Below are 18686 nucleotides of genomic sequence, written 5' to 3' on the forward strand. Positions count from 1 at the left end.
CACTTTATACAAAAAACGCAAATTGTATAAAATGCGTTTGTGTTTGTATAAAGCGAGAGAAAATTGTATATATACATATATTTTCGTTCCCCTCTCCCAGATCTCGCTCGCTCACTTGCCTCTCTCACTTTATACAATTGATCTTTTTGTATATGTATACCAAATCAGATTATACAACTGCTTTCTTTTGTATATGTATAGCAAAATATACATATTTATGTTTACTATGAAGCGCAATTATGCAAACTTTGCTATAACATACAAATATGAATTTTGTGTTTACTATATGTGAAAGTTGCTCATTCTATTTTCTAAAAATAATTTTAAAAAATAAATAAAGCTCACCTAACAATAAAAACCCAAGTCTCCCCTAAAGGCTGATGGGCCTGAGGCCCAGGAACGATTACCATTAAACACGACCCAAGTCCGATTTTCGGCACAAAAAGCCTAAAACCCTCACCGATACTCCGATTCAGTTGGAAGCTAGGGTTTTAGATTGTTCAATCTCAAATCTCAAGAGTTTGGATTTAGCGAAGAAGCAAAAATGTTTCCAGGAATGTTCATGCGTAAACCTGACAAGGCAGCTGCTTTGAAGCAGTTGAAGACCCACGTCGTCCTGTTCGGTACTTGGGTCGCCGTGATTCGAGTCGCCCCATACATCCTCCACTATTTCTCCGATCAGAAAGAAGAACTCAAGCTGGAATTCTAGATTAAAGCTTCGCTTCGCTCTTCTTTCTTCCCAGGTAAACCTATTATCCAATTTTCAACTTCATAGTTGAGTGCTTACTTATGCATTTGTCTCCTGATACATGATCAAGTGCATTGTATTATTGTAATTATTATTTAAGTGTCTGTATATATAGTTCTCGATTAGATATAGGAAAAGGGTTACTGTAGTATAATAATGGTGAAATTTTGAGGAATCCTTTGGAATAGAGGTGTAATTGATTAATAGATTAATACCGTAAGCATTTGTATTTGGCTCAGCTCATTTATATTAGTGATCATGTTATGGGGCTGAGTTGAGCTATACGAGCTAGATCGTGTTTGACTTTTGGACTCTTAAGTAGAGTTGTTTGTCTGGTAAATCGGTCTTCAAGCTTTCCAGTTTGGCAACAGTGAATTTCAGTTGCCATCCAAATTAGAGTCAAGAAAAGATCAAAGAAGGCAAAAATCGTAATCCTTCAAAAATGGCTTTTCTGAAAACTCAAAAGTGGAAAAGGGATCTCTTCAGCAAATATACTTCAATTTCAAGATACAAAATAACAAACAAGTTTACTTGACTTTTCGACTTGATTTTGTTTGATAACTTTGACAATCAGATTTAACTAAGGGACATAATCCATCTCCAAATGTCTGTCCAAACCTTTAATTAACCAAATAAGGGACACCGTGTGAATTCTGATATTTCAGGAAAGGAAAAGAAAGGGGATTGTTGAAATAAATTTCACCTCGAGACAGAAGTTGACAGTGCTTAATGTGTACCATGTTCCTTAAATGAAGAAGAATTTAATGTCTGTGCTAGTTAGTACTGGTGGCTGGATTTTAGTGCAACATGCTGTGCAGAAGTGAAGGAGCCTGAAGGTTTTGATGGGCAACTATACCAATGTAGATGTTTCGGAAATGAGAGGAAAAGAGAGGGAATGTTGAAATAAATATCACCTTGTCACAGAAGTTGACGTTGCTAAATTTGCATTGTGTTCTTGAAATGATGAAGAATTTAATGTTTGCTAGTCAATATTGGTGGCTAGATTCTGGTGCAACCATTCACATCTGTTGTGAAAATTAGTTCTTAACCTATGCAAAGGTCAAGGATCCCGAGAAAGTTTTGATGGGCAACCATGTCAATGTAGATGTTTCAGGAAACGGGACTGTTGAAATAAATTCCATTTTAGGATAGATTTTTTTTTTTTTGCATCAATGAACTACATAGTTCAAACATGTTCATAACTTCCTTTATGATCCAACTTGGGAAAACATTCTTACAAGAGATTTCCTTCAACAAAGAGATAGAATCTAGCCAAACTATCAGCTATTGTGTTCAAACATATAGGGATATAAAGAAATTCGACATGATTTAACATGCTTGAAAGCTTTTGTTGCATCAATGAACTACATAGTTCAAACATATTCATTGCTTTCTGTATGATCCAACTTGGGAAAACATTCTCACAAGAGATTTCCTTCAACAAAGCGATAGAGAATCTAGCTAAACTATCAGCTATTGTGTTCAAACATTTAGGGATATTAAGAAATTCGACATGATTCAACATGCATGAATGCTTTCAAATGTCTTCACACATCACATCTATCTACCATGAAGTAACCACTCGTTTCAGAAGCATATCAACAACTCATTTAGAGGCACATCACTCTCTTCCAATCTTTACTGATAGCACATTTAAGAGCTTTCCTAATAGCATTCGCTTCAACAGTCTTGATTTCCCAACGTATTGGATTGGGGATCCATGGGCATGCTACAATTTCCCAAGGCTATCCAAAGCCACCATATCGATATTGCATAGGAGCGGGGGTTTTACCCTGTGCGCACCCAAAGGGTAGTGGTTGTGGGTCAGACTTACCATAAAAAAAAAGATGTATGCCATGGTTTTCCAACTGTGTTGGAAGGCTATGTATGAGCAAGTTGGATTAATAGTGTTTAGATAAAACAAATCCACTATAGGGAGTGGTGCCATTAGTTGAGGCATCCGAGAAACAAACTTGTATTTTCCATTCTACAATGAAATATGAATTTATTTCATTAGTAGTTGCGGCAAAAGAAGTGAAATGGTTGAGGAACATGTTATTACCTATTAGACATAAGTTGTGGCCACAACCTATGCCAACCATTTCCAAATTTTGCCAAAGTGAGACTACGATGTGTGTAGCTCACAATAAGATTTATAATGGGAAATCAAGACACATAAACTTAAGACATGGTTATATAAGAGAATTAATAAGTAATGGAATTAATTTATATTGTATGTGAGATTTAGGGGCCGTTTGGTTACTGGTTAGAGTTATGCAGGTATTAGTTATACAGGGTTTAGTTATGCAGGTATTAGTTATGCAGGGTTTAGTTATGCAGGTATTAATTATGCAGGGTTTAGTTATGCAGAATTTAGTTATGCAGGTAGTTATGCAGGGTTTAATTATGCGGGTATTAGCTATGTGGATATTAGTTATGTAGGTATTATTTAGTTATGTAGAGATTACAATACATGAATTATTAACTATTATATTAAACTTGTAGTAAATTATTAATATATATTATTTACAAAATAATAATACATGTTAATAAAATGTGGAATATATTGAATAAAATACAATGCTAATATTTTTATTTTTTTAATCAACATTGGACAATGTCCATTTATTCATCAAATAAAAATGTGTCCAAACAAGGTCCAAGAGTGACCAAGTCGGTCAACAAAATAGACAAAACAAAAACAACTAGAAATAATCTAATTTGGAAACAAAAAAATCCTAAACTGATAGAACAACTCCAGCATAATGCTAATATTTGATTAGCATATGTACCGTCAAAAAATATACAATCAAATCTCTAATATTAAAAAAATATTTATATTTGCATAAATAAATAAAAACGGTAAATATATAAAAAAAATGAAAATAGTCTATATATAAAAAGAAATAAAAATAACAAACGTAGATAGGAAAACAGTAAAGTTTCCAATAAAATAAAATAAAATAAATGAAAATGATCTATATATAAAAAGAAATAAAAACAACAAATGTATATAGGAAACAGTAAAGTTTCCAATTAAAAAATAAAAAATAAATTAATAGGGTAAATATGTAATCTATCATTTTAATACATGTATAACTAATACCCACATAACTTATTCCACCTTCTACCCTGCATAACTTTATACATAGATTCCCTCATAAGTTATGTTGGTATTAATTATGTAGGACTACAAAAATGCAACCAAACACCGTATAAATTAATACATGAATAACTTTTATACAGCATTTAAATTCTTACCAACCAAACGTGGTATAAGTTATGCTGACTTTTATACCTAATACAAAACTTCTACCAAACACAGTAAAGCTAATGCAACTTTTTATACATGAATAAAATGTCTCTTATACAGTAACCAAACGACCCCTTAGTGTATATGGCATATCCACTTACAAAAGTAATAACTAGAATACAAATACATCGTGAAGGTATGAGACTAAATCTTTAAACTAAAAGCACAAGTAATGGGAACTCAACTTTGAGTACGTATACACTATAACAATACAAGTTCAATGGGTACTAACAAGTTACTTTGCATTGTTAAAACATTGATTTGATCTTCCTTAGAGATCCTAATTCCCGGGTATCGCATATTTCTATGTTAGGAGTTAAAAGAGTTGTTAAATGCCTATCATAACAAGGGTACAATGACAAACTCTATAATACATACTGTTACGAGGATAGGTTGATTTAATTCTTAATGAAATTAGCAAGTGTAAAGTAACATGGACAATGTCTAGTTTCACCTATCTGAGTATTCAAGTGTGATGTATGTTACTAGTGGGAGGTAGCAGATACCCTGTGGAATTAGTAGAGGTGCACACGAGTTAACTCGAACACCATGGTATAAAAAAAGTATTGAAGTGGTGTGTCGCCTTAAACAAGATCTAGAGAGTTGGTCTTGTAAATATTCATGAAGTCAGAATTAGTAGCACATGGCCGTCTTAGTGCTAAAGTAAGTTATGGTTTGTTTAGTCGCTATTATAACGTCATATGTGTGATACTTTCAATTTGACATAATGAATTGTGGTTAATCATCAACGTCATCGAACTTTAAAGTATTTACACTAATAGAAAAATCAAATCTATTTAAGATACCCATATGATGGGAAACATTACAAACTAGTCGGGGATTGTTGGAATAGTTTGTACATATAGAAACTTTCCCACATCGATGGCAAAAGGAGGAGTGAGAAGGTTCAAGTACTTTGGCCCTTTATGTTTACTTGAATGTGTGAGTCCACCAAATGTCCCTTGTATTTGTAAATAAATATTATATATCTAATGACTTGGGCACGGGCCGTGCCGGACCTTCAAGTAAAAGACTTTATTTTTCTGTTACAGGTTTAATTTATTTGAAACTTAAATTTTGAATTTATATTTAAGTTATAGCTGAAACATCATTTAGATAAAAGAAACCTTTTCAGAATGGTCTTCTTCTATAAATTACATTACTGTGAAAGTGATTGAAGATTTTGCAGTAACATTTTGGCTGTGAGGATTCCTGAAGGAACTTGTTTGTATCCCTCAAAAGAATATGCCTCAAAATTTTTGGTCTTTTTTTTTTTTTCCTAACAATTATGTTGTGCAATATTCTCTGGAGCCCTTCACTCTCTGTGGGTTCTTAATCAATTTATCAAACTACATATTGTATTACTTGGCACTTATGTGCATAAAGCTAGTGTTATCGTATAAACTTGTTGATTTATGCTTTTGTGTTTTCCTTGTGCAGCTTCTCTCGAGGAATGGAAGATGAGAAGGAACGGAGCAAACATTTATTTCTTGTCCTTTCATTACCCATATATGCCTCTATTTTGAAATTTGTTGACATGTAATTTGGTGATGATCCTAGTTGTTTGAGATCAAACTTACAGTTCAAGTGATACATTTTATCAACTTGTTTTGTTTATGTAGGCGTGTTGCTTAATTGTTCAAATGCAACCTCGCTAAAATGCTTGAATGTGCTATTCTCTATTTCATGGGAGAAACCCAGGACACACAAGTTTCTTCTTGTGTAGAAGAAGTAAATGTGATAAAAAAGAATTGCCAATTTCATCTTCCTTCTGTGTACATTGTTGGATTTGTGAAAGGCGGACCAAGTGCCTGGTGCAAACATCTCTATTAATCCATCCAGAAATCTGCAGCAAAGATCATTAAATGGCTGGTAATATGTATAGAATTTTCAGGTAACAGTAATTGTCAGAAGATGAACCAGAAATTGCCGCACATACACGTGTTCTTTGTGGAATTTTCAATTTGTCATGTTTGAAAGGTTGATGCAGATCTTTAAATACGTAATTTCATCTGGGCATGGGATTAATACTTTGAATCGGCAGGATGTTTGAAACAAATATTACTCACAAGGTAACTATGAACTACTGTGGTCAAATTGGAGACTCTATGTTTGGGTAGGGTAGAATGTATGCAGATCCTACTCTTTGTCGGTGTAGGCAAGTGTCTTTTTATTTGGTCTTTGGTCATTTGCTTTGCCACCTACTTCGTGAAAGGGACAATAATTTTGATTCGCACTTTAGTTTGTCCACCCATTTTGTGTCCAGTCCAGTTCATGTTGGATACTCAAAACTTAAACAAACTCCAAATAATTCATAGCCGTCTCCTCAAAGCTAAAAAAGTAAAAGGAGAGGTAATAATATGCAAATCCTACCTTGAAAAGCATTTTGAATATAATGAACAAGTTGTCTACTTAAAACACGTTGGTTGAAATAAGATAGTGTTATCTGCCGTGTCATGAATACAAAGATTTGGTATCACACGATGAAGTTGGGAAAAAGAAAAAGTAGTTGCTATTGTCTTTGTTGTGATCAGGTAAGAGGGTTGTATATCATATTGTTTTTTCTAATAATAGCACATGGTCATGGATGATGAAGTACCAGGAGCTGTTGGGACAAGTGCTAGTTTTGCTTTGAGATTTGGGCAGACCATCTTCTCTGCTGCTTCATGTCTTTAGGAGTTGAGTTCCACAACTATACTGCCTTCAGGTAATTTCTTAGTACGCCCCTAACACTCTTTGTTTTGTTTTTCTTTTTAAACATAATAATCTCCAAATATTTAGGAAGTTCAACTGAGCCCGTTGCTTATTCAACTCGAATTATATATATGCATACACAAAAAAAGGTCTGAACCTATATGGATTCATTTCTGCAATATGACCTCCGTGCGTGCCTGGCCAGGGAACTAAGCAGAGGTTTAAATGACAAGAATCCAGTAATTAACATATCTTTTAGATCAAATCCTAGTTGTGCGGGTTAGTTTTTTCACTCAATTAATACTAGTGTTATTATTTCAGAAAGTGATTTCAATTTGGAATAATAACTATTAGTTGAGAAATCAATACCCCTTACTTGTTGATACATTTTGTTGCACAGTTTCTTAGTAACAATCATGGGTTTGGTCATCCCGTGGAGCATTACACTGGCACTGATTGACATATACTCTGTTTTGATTCGTTGCCCCATTCGTCACCCCCGGAATTCTTCTCTTCATTGTTTTTGGAGATTGGGTATATCTTCTTTCTTTCTCTAAAAAATAAAACAAAACATGTTTTGCAGAGGGCTGATGAAACAGAACTTGTCATGGTTCCTATCCATGGCTTCATCTCTTTCCAATCTTTGGTTTCTTTCTTCTCTCACAAGATGATCATCAATTTTCAACTATGGTTTTAGTAGTTGTATGTAATTATTGGAGGAACTATTTGTTTTCCTGCCAAATCTTGATTGACTGAAACTAGGATCCGGTAAGGAGAAGGGGAAAGAATAGCATGAAATGAGATTCGTGGGGGGAAATTTCCAATAGCGAATTACTTGACTCAATGGATGGAGGTAAACCCCTCGTTAACTTCCAACTCAAGTGTGATGAGTCACAGATAGAGATATGTTGTTAAATTACAAAACTGTCCAATTTCCATTTTTAGTCCATTTGAAGAAGAATGTATTCATTTTTTCTCTTTAAATTTCGAATGACATTATCTACGACCACAAGATGAAAAAGAATATTGGTACATTTGACATACATTTTTCATAGACTATTATTGGGCTGCTTCAATGAATTAGGCTCTCTCTCACTTTCTTTAAAAGATGTTTTACCAAAATTTGGGCTATTTGCAAGGCTTCCTACAAAGAAGGGCAGGCCCAATGTATTGGATAACTTTTCAACCTTCCATGAAAACTTGCAAGAACTAACCTAAATAGCGGTTCATCCAACTACTTAAAACAAAAATAGCTCGCAACAATATATGTATATATAATCTATGTGTATAATTACAGTATAATTTTCTGTTAATATATATATATTAGAAAAAGTAAATTATGAATCCGACCTATTATTTGCGTAAAAGATCCAAAAAAATAAATAAAGAAACAGCACTCTCAGGTGCTTCATCAAGAAAAAAGAAGAATGAAATTAGATGCAATTTGGCTTTTATATTCTGGCAAGTACAATACTCAATATCACTTACACTCAAATATTCCATAGGTCTCTTTGTACTAAAAAGAGCAAAGAGAAACAAAGGTTAAAAAAAAAAAGTGAGCAAAAGAAAACAAAATTGAACAAAGAGAAATAACTATCTTAACATTATGAGACAGACACAAGTAAACCGATGCCTTAATCTAGTAGTCTTGACCATAATTAGGACATGATTCTGTATATCATATTTTTCTTTTTTCTTTGGTATAGCCATCCAATATTCAAAATTTACGACTAATTCAGATTTAACGCTGCACGGTGCGGTGCTATAAACTTATTACAGTTTAGTTAAATCTAATAACTTTGGCCTAGACCTAGTCAACTGATTTTCTAGAATTTATAATTCATAAACTTAAAATTCTAACTTTGCCTTTAACACCAGGCAGGGTTACTAAAGAAAAAAGCGGTCTATACTAGGAATTTTGCCTTTACTAAAATTCAAACGCGAAATCTTTGATTAAGGATGAACAACGAATGGATTCATTCATCATCTTTTTGATTTATTTATTTAGTTTGTTTTTTTTTTCTTTTGAAAGGGAATACAAAAAGATGACATATCAAAATTAAGTTGGAAGAAAATTAAAGTTGCTTAAAGAAATGATAATGCTTTATGGTACTATAATTTAGCATCTTGAAGAAGAAAAACAAAGTGTTGAAGTTAATATTCCGTGTAAGCTTAACAACTTTGAACGCATTTTCAAAGGTAAGCAATACCAAGAATCATTTTCTCTTTTTACTGTTCCAATTCTATATATTTACTTAGTCAATTGGAAAAAAGGATAACATTATTAATAAAAATATATATTAATAGTTGGATTAAGAAGAATAATACCAAGCTAGGAATTTGTTCCTTCGTGTCATCAATTAAATAGAACCAGATGTTATTCCTCCTCTATTATATCCCATATATTTGTGCTGTGTCATATCATTTTCTAGTTGAAGAAAAAAAAATCTATGTGTGAGGTGAAATATTTGGAAGATAAACTTTCGGATTATTAATGACAGATTCAGAATTTGAACATATCCAACTCGTTCTACAATATTTTTCCGTATAAGTATTAGGGTTCAATTTTGAAATTTTGAGTTCTATCGAATTCACAAGTGTATAATTGGATCCACGTCTATTTTTTTGTTTTAGCTAATTAAACTACTTATGAATTATTTCACGTCAGACTTTATTGTATACTATGGAAAATTGAACATATTGTAAAGATTTTTAATTTCACCAGCGGTTATATTATTTCAACTATATGAATTTATTCCCAATGTTTCTAAATTCAAGAATTTAGCATAAGGTTTCTTAGCCATATCCACTTTCAAAGGTGCCAAATTCTTATTCTTCTAGACTAGATATTCCTTAAATTTTCATTACATCTCATGATTCTCCTAAGAAATTAATTATCTTGTAATTGTTTGAGTAAATCTATAGTCCTCATAAGATATAGAAGTATTTTTTGTCTTTTAATTTTATATTCAATTATAAAGGTTCTTTAATCTCATAAGACAACAGATATTGAAATTGTCGATCTTATCTCATTACAAGTTCAAAAGAATATATATATATATATATATATTGAAAATTGTATTTCCAACTAAAATGATCATGAAAGTCAACTAGACAAAGTGAAAGCATGGCCATATAAACTACTCCCTTCCTTTCATTTTACTTGACCTCTATATCAAAAATAGATATTTCATTTCCCTTGTCTATTTTAACAAATCAAGATAATTTTATTATTTTTCCCAAATTATCCTTAGTATATTAATTAACTACGTAAAGTAGATGCAGTCCAATTTATAATTTCAATGCATTATTAATAAGGTTAATTTTGTAAGTGCTAATTTAAAATTTTGATACGAAAAATTATCCAATTGATTTTTTTCGAAATTCAAGATATAATTAAGAAAATTGTACTAAATTGTATTCCTCATTTGTCTTAGAGGATCCAAGACACGTTAATCACATTCTCTTGATAATAAATTGACATTTATAAGATTTTTTGAACTTTCTAGTGGCCCCAATATCAAAAACCTTGCTTGTAACTAAGGTATTTTATTTTCCTTAATTTTGGTTGTTTTAAGGGATAAGTTGATTACAATATACACTAACACACATATGTCTTGATTTTTAGCAATATCAGAATATTAGCTGACTAATCATTTAAAGCAAAAAATCCTTTTTTTTTTTTTTATCTTTTCTTTGAGTGGGGTATGGAACTAATATATGCCTTATGTCTCTCTTCTTCACTTCTTGTTGATGTTTAAAAAGATTCTTCTACTAGACTCATAATTTTGCAACTGTCATTATCCACCAATAAGCATAATTCCATCTTTCTATTTGCTTCAAGTACAAGCCACTCTTAGCTCCAATACAAAAAGTTAAAGGGTTCAAGTAACATCATACATTGTCCGCATAAAACATTAGGTCATTCAAAAGATATCTGCAAATAAGCTTTCTTAGAGCACTATATTTGTAATCTTAAAAATAAATTAGATTACCATATACAAGTAAAAATGACCTGATATAATTAAAATACCTTATACAGATAATAACGATATATATAACTTAAACTTAATCTGGTCAAAATTTAATAGTAGAGTCCAAGAATCATCTTTATATAATGACCACTTAGAATTCTTTTCTTTTGCTAGCTAGCCACCCAAAAACTTTCTAACATGAAGTACAATGAGATAGCTCATTTTAGCCACCCTCAACACAAGCTAAGATATGAATACTCAGAATTTCCATTCAAATGTGATGGTTGTAAAGAAGTAGGCATAGGGTCACGTTACAAATGCACAATTTGTGACTATGATTTACATATGCATTGTGCAATTCCTTCACCTTCAATTACACATCCATTTTACACAAAATGTTCTTTCCAATTCCTCTCTCGTCCCCCGGGTAACGTACCGCGCTACTGCAACGCTTGTGAGAAGGACATAACTGGATTTATGTACCATTGTAGGTCTTGTGGATTTGATCTTCATCCATGTTGTGCTAAGCTTCCTATGGTGCTTGATGATGGAGATGTTAAGCTTTACTTATTTAGAAAGGTACGTAAATATTGTTGGTGATGGACATATTAACATAATCTTTTTTATGATATATTTGTTAATTTAGAAAATAGCCACTTTTCTGTCAAGTAATTGAAAATAAATAATCATTGTCCTCAAGTTTCAATTACTATCAACAAATTGAAGTGCCTTTTTTGCGTATTCTTGATAAATCAGCGTTTATATATATATATAGATGTAGGAGGATCTGTTTGGGAAGTAAGAAGCTCCGAGGTTCAATTGTATAGAAATTGAAATTTAAGGATAATGACTTTTTTTCAAGGACATAGCAAAAGTGATCAATCCACGTTATTTTGTGCACATATACTCGTATAAAAAATGACAAGATGACACTTTAATTTGTTTTGTGTTTATATTTGGGGGAGAAATAGGATTCTCTGTTTCCTAATAAAAATTCAATTTTGCATTTTAGCCCTGCTTTAGTTTTTCTGTTAGAGATATATAATTATAATGGAGTAATAGATTTACTGTCCAGATTTATTTTCTAAGTAATCAGTTCAAAATTTAGTAAGTTTAAAGTGACATAAATTATTAATTTAATAACTTTTATAATTAAAAAAGAAAACTCATTTTCTCTGCTTCTCGAGAAATAATTGGGCTATTTTTTTTCTTTCAGAACTATGTTCAATTTCATCTGTCTCATATGCTTAATTAATTTGAATTCATATAGAATTTTTTTATTTTTTGAGTAAAACATTTTCTATGAAGGACGATTTCAATTTTCAAAGACTTGCCCTACCATTCTTTATCATCCACATGGTCTTTCTAATAAACTTACCAAACTCATCATTTTCGATTCGGATTATAATATACTCATTCTAAATTCACTAATTTAAATTTTGAATTCGACTTTAACAGGTAAGTGCAACATGCCATAGGTGTGGAAGGAAAGGGAGAAACAGAAGCTGGAGTTACAGATCTACATGCAAGAAATACAATTTACACGTGGCATGTGTCAAAGAGATGCTTGTGGATAGTTGGCATGAGCTCTATTTTGGTCATGGAGATCATAATTATAACAATAATACTTATAATAATACTAATTATAGAAAATTGGAAAATAGGATCCCAAGTTTAAAAGGTACACTTCAAACTCATCATAAAAAAAGTAAAGGCAAAGCCCAAAAATGTTGTGAAATGGCTGGTTTAGCTTTGCAGTTTATTATATCTGCAGTTCTTGGAGACCCTACAACTCTTATTGCTGGGGTGGTTGGTTCATTAATGTCAAAATAATAATGTAAATTAATTAAACCAAACTAAATTGAGGTTTTAATATATGGTCAAGATTGGAGATCGACTTGATTATGGACCTAATTAAGTTGGACTAATAATAGTTATCATGTGGAAAAAAAAATGGTGGATTGTTAGAATTGGGGATGTTGAACCATTAATGTAGAAATTTAATGTATTAATTATTATACATGCATATGTTTTAACGTTATTTCTATTTCTAGAAAATGTGCTACTTTTCTATGCATATACTACTACTTATTTCCATTCCTTTTTGAACCGCAATGACTATTAGTTGCGGAAATAGAATTTCAAATAAGGGAATTCAAAAAAATACTTAAATAATGTAATTATTAATAAAGCCTATGACATAAAGTTTATTTTGAATCCTCATCACCACTATATGAAAAAATTTCTTACATAAGTTTCAACGATTAATATTAAAAAAATTTAATCAACTTTATATGGATATGGTTGTTAAAACTTCTCAGACCGAATGTTTATATATACCACACAAATGAATATAAGGTATGTGTTTATACATATAATTCTATCACCTAGCCACCCTTCAGGGTGGCCCAGTGGTTTGGACTTGGGACTTTCATGTTGGAGGTTTCAAGTTCGAAATCCCTTTCCAGTGAAAGGAAGGGGTTTGCCTTCTGGGTAGAGCTCGTCGCACCAAGCTTGCCTAGTGCGGGTTACCTCTCCTATGTGGTTTGTGAGCTATTGCATAGGAGCGGAGGTTTTACCCTGTGTGCATCCAAAGAATAGCGACTGCGGGTTTCCCTTGTCATCAAAAATAATTCTATCACCTAACCATAATTAATTAATACATATATTCACTACATTAAACAGCTTAATTGAATTTGAAACCTAACTTAACAGTGGAATCTTGACCAAAAGCAGCATCAATAAACAAGAAATATGGTCCAACTCTTCTCGAAATTGGAGCCCAATACTGTGTGTGTGTGTGTGTGTTAGATCCAATTTGAATGATTGAAAATGACCAAACGTAGCTGAAGAAATTTCCTTTCTCCATTTATATATACTCCCATAAAAATAAATAATTTATATCCTGAAAATGTTACTCCTTCCGTTTATTTACATTTGTCATGTTACCCTTTAAGGGAATTGATTAATTTTTGAAGCTAAATAGAATTAGGTTAATTCAATAGATTAACTTTAGATGTTGAAAATATTATAAGTTGCAATTGTTTTCATACTAATATGATTAAGAAAATATATTTTAAAGTGTTGATCAAAGTTTATATCGTTTGACTTAAAATATGTTACAAGTTAAAGTTAACGAAGAGAATATATATAAGTAAAAAGATAATTGTCATTAATATTATTATTGCAAAATATTGTAGAAGTAAAAACTAAGCTTTTAATATTATATTTAGGATACACTGTCAAAATAAACTCTTTACAAGAAAAGGGGAGAAGTGGAGAATCATAATTAGAAAAAATATAAATTCCATTACTGCCAAATTTAGCTCAATCACTAAATGGCTGATTTGTAGTACTGGCAACTTTCCTTAAAACACATATTTTAAAAAAGAAATAGCCGTTAATAATTTTAATTTCATTTCATTTAAATACGCTCCTCTTTAATCTCTATTAGATTATAATGCAATTAAAGATCTTTGCTTAAATTTTCATCTTCACGAACAAAAGATTCACAAAATCTTTGTACAAAAATAAAATAAATTAATGAGTTCCACACGTTGTGCAGCTTGCAAGCAATTAAGAAGAAAATGTCCTTCAAATTGTATATTTTTACCATATTTTCCTCCAAATAATGCTCAAAGATTTTCTTATGTTCATAGAATCTATGGTGCTAGCAATGTTGGAAAAATGCTCCAGGTATAAATATTATATTACTCCGAATATTTATTTAACTATATATTAATTCCAACAATCATTTTATGACAAATAACAAAAGAATCAAGAACTATAGAAAGAAATACTGTTTAACTTATTTATTCATCTTTCCTACTTACAAGTTTGACTTATATTATAATTTATTATAGAAATTAAATTCTTTGCTTAATTAATTTATTTTATTTTATTTTTGTATAAAATTGTAGCAAGTAGAAGAGCATCAACGAGGAGATGTAGCAGACTCATTGTATTATGAGGCATATTATAGAATTAAGGATCCTGTATATGGTTGTGTTGGAATTATTACTGTTTTACATGAAGAAATTTACCATGTACAATGCCAATTGTCTAAAGTACAAGCTCAAATTGACTTACTCTATCAAAATAGACTTTATACTTTCGATCCCTCATTTTACTAGTAGCTAGCTAGAACTTGTTATGTAGACTACTTTATTTGTAGCCTTGTGTTTATGGAAACTTATTCGGGCATTTCATGAATTCTTCCTTTTTAACATGGTGTTTTGATTTTGCTTTAGACCCTGATTAATCGACATTCTTTCTATGTGTGGACATTTAAAGGACTTGAATTTAATTTTTCTATTATATAAAGTTCTTTGACTGAGTAAAAATTGAAGTCTTGAATTTCAATAGACTGTGATTGCATTTTGCAACAACAACACCCTTTATGAGACATTAAGACTAAATTAATAAATTAGTTCTATCATGAAAATTATGTTATACTAGTAGAAACTTTATCGTCAAAAAAGTAAAAGGAAAAAGGAATGAAATTACAATAAAGAAAAAGTTTTATCAGTCAACCAAGTCAAAAAGTTAGTGTCTGTGTGATCATCATATGAATTTCCAAACTCCTTATTTACATCCTTTTTTGTTTTGTTTCTTTATTCGAGGAAAGTTCCTTGTTTGATTCTATAGCAAATAAGGACTAGTTTGACCATAGATTTCTCAAGTAATATTTGGAGAAAAAATTGGCAAATAGTGTTTGTTCATACAATTTGTTATTATTTGACAAATATCTCAAATTCCCAAATACTAGTTTTTTCTTGTATTTGGGCCAAATCTCATTATTTGGGATTTTTTTAAAATTGAAATTTTACACCAAACTTTTATCTTTTACAAAAACACCCTCTATAGTAGTTATTTGCGTTGTATTACATAATTTTTTACGTGAACATCAAAGTAGTGATGAAATATTCAATGAATATATATGAAAGTGATTATATGGTTGTTGATTAAAAATGATGAACAATCGGCTCAAGGTAACAAAGTCATGTGCTTTGTCTACTTCACAATGTATGGAATGATGCTTGTTGCACTCACTCCGAATTACCACATTGCTCCAGTGTCACGGACACTACTTGTTATTTGTTGCAACGAAGATCCAATTGACTTGTAATACAAACTTATGGTTAGTTTTGATAGTTTTTAAAACTTATGGGTATAAATCATTTTTTTTTAAAAGTGAAATATGTTTCCCAAATACTATGGCCAAACACATGGTGAAATTTCACCCAAATAATATTTGCCAAGAATATTTTGAAATTTATGGCCAAACGCTAGCTTAATAAAGAGTCTGTTTGGATTGACTTAAAAGTAGATTATTTTTTAGTTTTTGAAATTATTTGGTAAAGTTAAAAATAACTTAAAATTAATTTAAAATGATTTAAAACGTTAAAAATTAAAAATAGTTCTCTTCCTACTTTTTATTTTTTTAATTGTTTAATTTTTTTATTTTATTTTTACTTAAAAGCTATTTTTTTTTAAAGTCAATCTAAACGGGCTCTAAATCAAAGGATACATCGATCTTTGACAAAAATAAATTAAAGAATATATTAATCTTTTGACGACATTATACGATGTAAATTTGAATTAGTTTGAATATGTAAGTCAATACTCTCACTATGAGGTGATAATTCAATCAATTAACTAAGCTAAATCTTTAATTAGTTAGATTCATGAATTGTTAGTTGTACATATATATTTCTATATCAAAGTCAATTTTATTCTAACACTAATAAATTAATAAAGCATATTCCAAATAATTAGGGATTCTTTAAAAAAAGTTATCATAATCACACACACTTCATCCCATATGAACATACATAATTTTTTCAACGAAATAAAAGAACCAATGAGACATTAAAGATTCTCGACGAAGAAAAGATAAATGGAAATTAAGAAAGACTCTTAAAATGAATAAAAACATAAGTAAAAAAGGAGAAGCAAACATCAATAATGGAATAAGTGATTGTGAACCAAACAAATACACACACCACATCCCCTTCAAGATGTATAATGATTTAAAGAAAAAGACAATATAAAAGAAATGAAGAATTGTACATATGCATTATGTGGAAAAGGAAGCAACGACGATAGTGGAAAGTGTAAACATGTAGGAAACCACATAAATGTTGAGTAGGATATAAAATGACATGTAAAATGAGTTTTGTCAATTTGTTTAACTCTATACAGATTTAAGAGTTTACTTATACTGTTATGAAATTAGGATATGAAATCATGAAATAAAGTTGAAGTTTTATTTGGAAATGCGATTTAAACTTTTTATGTTGTATGTTTTCTAATAAACGTTAAAAATCAATAAATTGTAAAACTATTAAAATTGTTTCAATTCTTTATACAATTTTATCAATTAATTAAGCACAAGTTTATAAAATCGCACAATACACTATCACAATGATATTCTTAAAAAATAAATTTTTTATTGACAAACTTTGATTCAATGAAAAAATAAAATTAAACATAAGTTGTGGTGTACTACTCTTTAATATAATCCTCCTACATAGTACTGACAATCTTCTCACGTTGAATTGACCTTTTTCGTTCATGTAATTGAGAAGAAGAAGCAATTGCTAATTTGAGCCATTTGTTGGTCAATTTGATTGGTAAATATATTTGATAAAAATAATGAATTTGGTGAATATAATGGTAGAGTAGAAGTTGATTTGAAGTAACAATAAATTCTATGTTAGTGAGAATAATTATTATATGAGTTATAAATGGTTTAAAAAGAAATGATATATGAATTATAAATTTTATTTACATATTAAATAAATGGTTAGTAGATAATAGATATATATGTGGGTTGTTTTACAAAATATAAATTTGTGGGTCAATTTTTGTATTTGAAAAATCTCAAATCATAATTTTTGAAAAATTTGGGATTTCATCTCATGATTTCAAATCATGAGATGAAATCGCATATTCAAACGCTGATTTCATCTCTTGATTTCATATTGTGATTTTATACCACATAACCAAACGCCTACTAAATAAGATCAGTTTAAAAAATTAAAAAATACGTTTATGTGATATACCTAAATAAGAAGACAACAAAGAACTGAAGAAGAAATGAATAATTGTGCATATGCATTATGTGGAAAAGGAAGCAACGACGATAGTGGAAAGTGTAAATAAAAGAGGTCCATATCATATATCATATAATAAAATTATTGTACTGGTTGGATAAAAGAAAACAAAAGAAAAGCACATATAGCTACCCCACACATCACCCACTAAACTCAAAATAATGTCCTATATATATAATGTTCTTCTGAAAATTAATAATATACGATTGCACAATATTTTAACTACTCAAATATTTACGTCAAATAAGTATGATCTCCAATTTCTATATTAGCTAATAATCTGTTGACCTTTGACACACTCCTTTATAAGAAAACTAGATAATGTTGCCCGTGCTATGCACGGGCCCAATAATATAAATGGTATATTTTGGGGCTAATAACCGAGTTTTTGAAGCGATTGTTTGCGTGGATAAAGGAATAAGTTTTTTTATCACAAACCTGTACTTTCTTTGACGCTATTTAAGGCATAATAAGACTACCCACATACAACATTTTTGAAATATTTTATGTTGTCAATTATCATGATTTATAGTATTTTTACGATAGATTCACTTCAAGAATCAATGGAATTTTTTGTATTTTTTTCAAAACATATTTTATATTGTCAATTATCATGATTTATAGTATTTTTACGATAGATTCACTTCAAGAATCAATGGAATTTTTTGTATTTTTTTCAAAACATATTTTATATTGTCAATTATCATGATTTATAGTATTTTTACGATAGATTCACTTCAAGAATCAATGGAATTTTTTGTATTTTTTTCAAAACATATTTTATATTGTCAATTATCATGATTTATAGTATTTTTACGATAGATTCACTTCAAGAATCA

The 18686-nt window shown here is 30.4% G+C and overlaps 2 protein-coding genes across 2 annotated transcripts; both read left to right on the forward strand.

The window, feature by feature from the left end:
- Positions 1-420: 420 nt before the first annotated feature.
- LOC102590635 (mitochondrial import receptor subunit TOM6 homolog) lies at positions 421-5828 on the forward strand. Its single transcript, XM_006365430.2, has 2 exons — positions 421-743; positions 5502-5828. Exon 1 carries the CDS (start codon positions 545-547, stop codon positions 707-709), a length of 165 nt encoding a protein of 54 aa, XP_006365492.1. The 5' UTR covers positions 421-544; the 3' UTR covers positions 710-743; positions 5502-5828.
- Positions 5829-10847: 5019 nt separating this feature from the next.
- LOC102590985 (uncharacterized) lies at positions 10848-12806 on the forward strand. Its single transcript, XM_006365431.2, has 2 exons — positions 10848-11308; positions 12188-12806. The coding sequence occupies exons 1-2, from the start codon at positions 10928-10930 to the stop codon at positions 12560-12562; spliced, it is 756 nt and encodes a 251-aa protein (XP_006365493.1). The 5' UTR covers positions 10848-10927; the 3' UTR covers positions 12563-12806.
- The last annotated feature ends 5880 nt before the right edge of the window (positions 12807-18686 follow it).

The sequence above is a fragment of the Solanum tuberosum genome, unplaced genomic scaffold, assembly GCF_000226075.1.
Source record: "Solanum tuberosum cultivar DM 1-3 516 R44 unplaced genomic scaffold, SolTub_3.0 scf00555, whole genome shotgun sequence".
In the NCBI taxonomy this organism is placed as follows: Eukaryota; Viridiplantae; Streptophyta; class Magnoliopsida; order Solanales; family Solanaceae; genus Solanum; species Solanum tuberosum.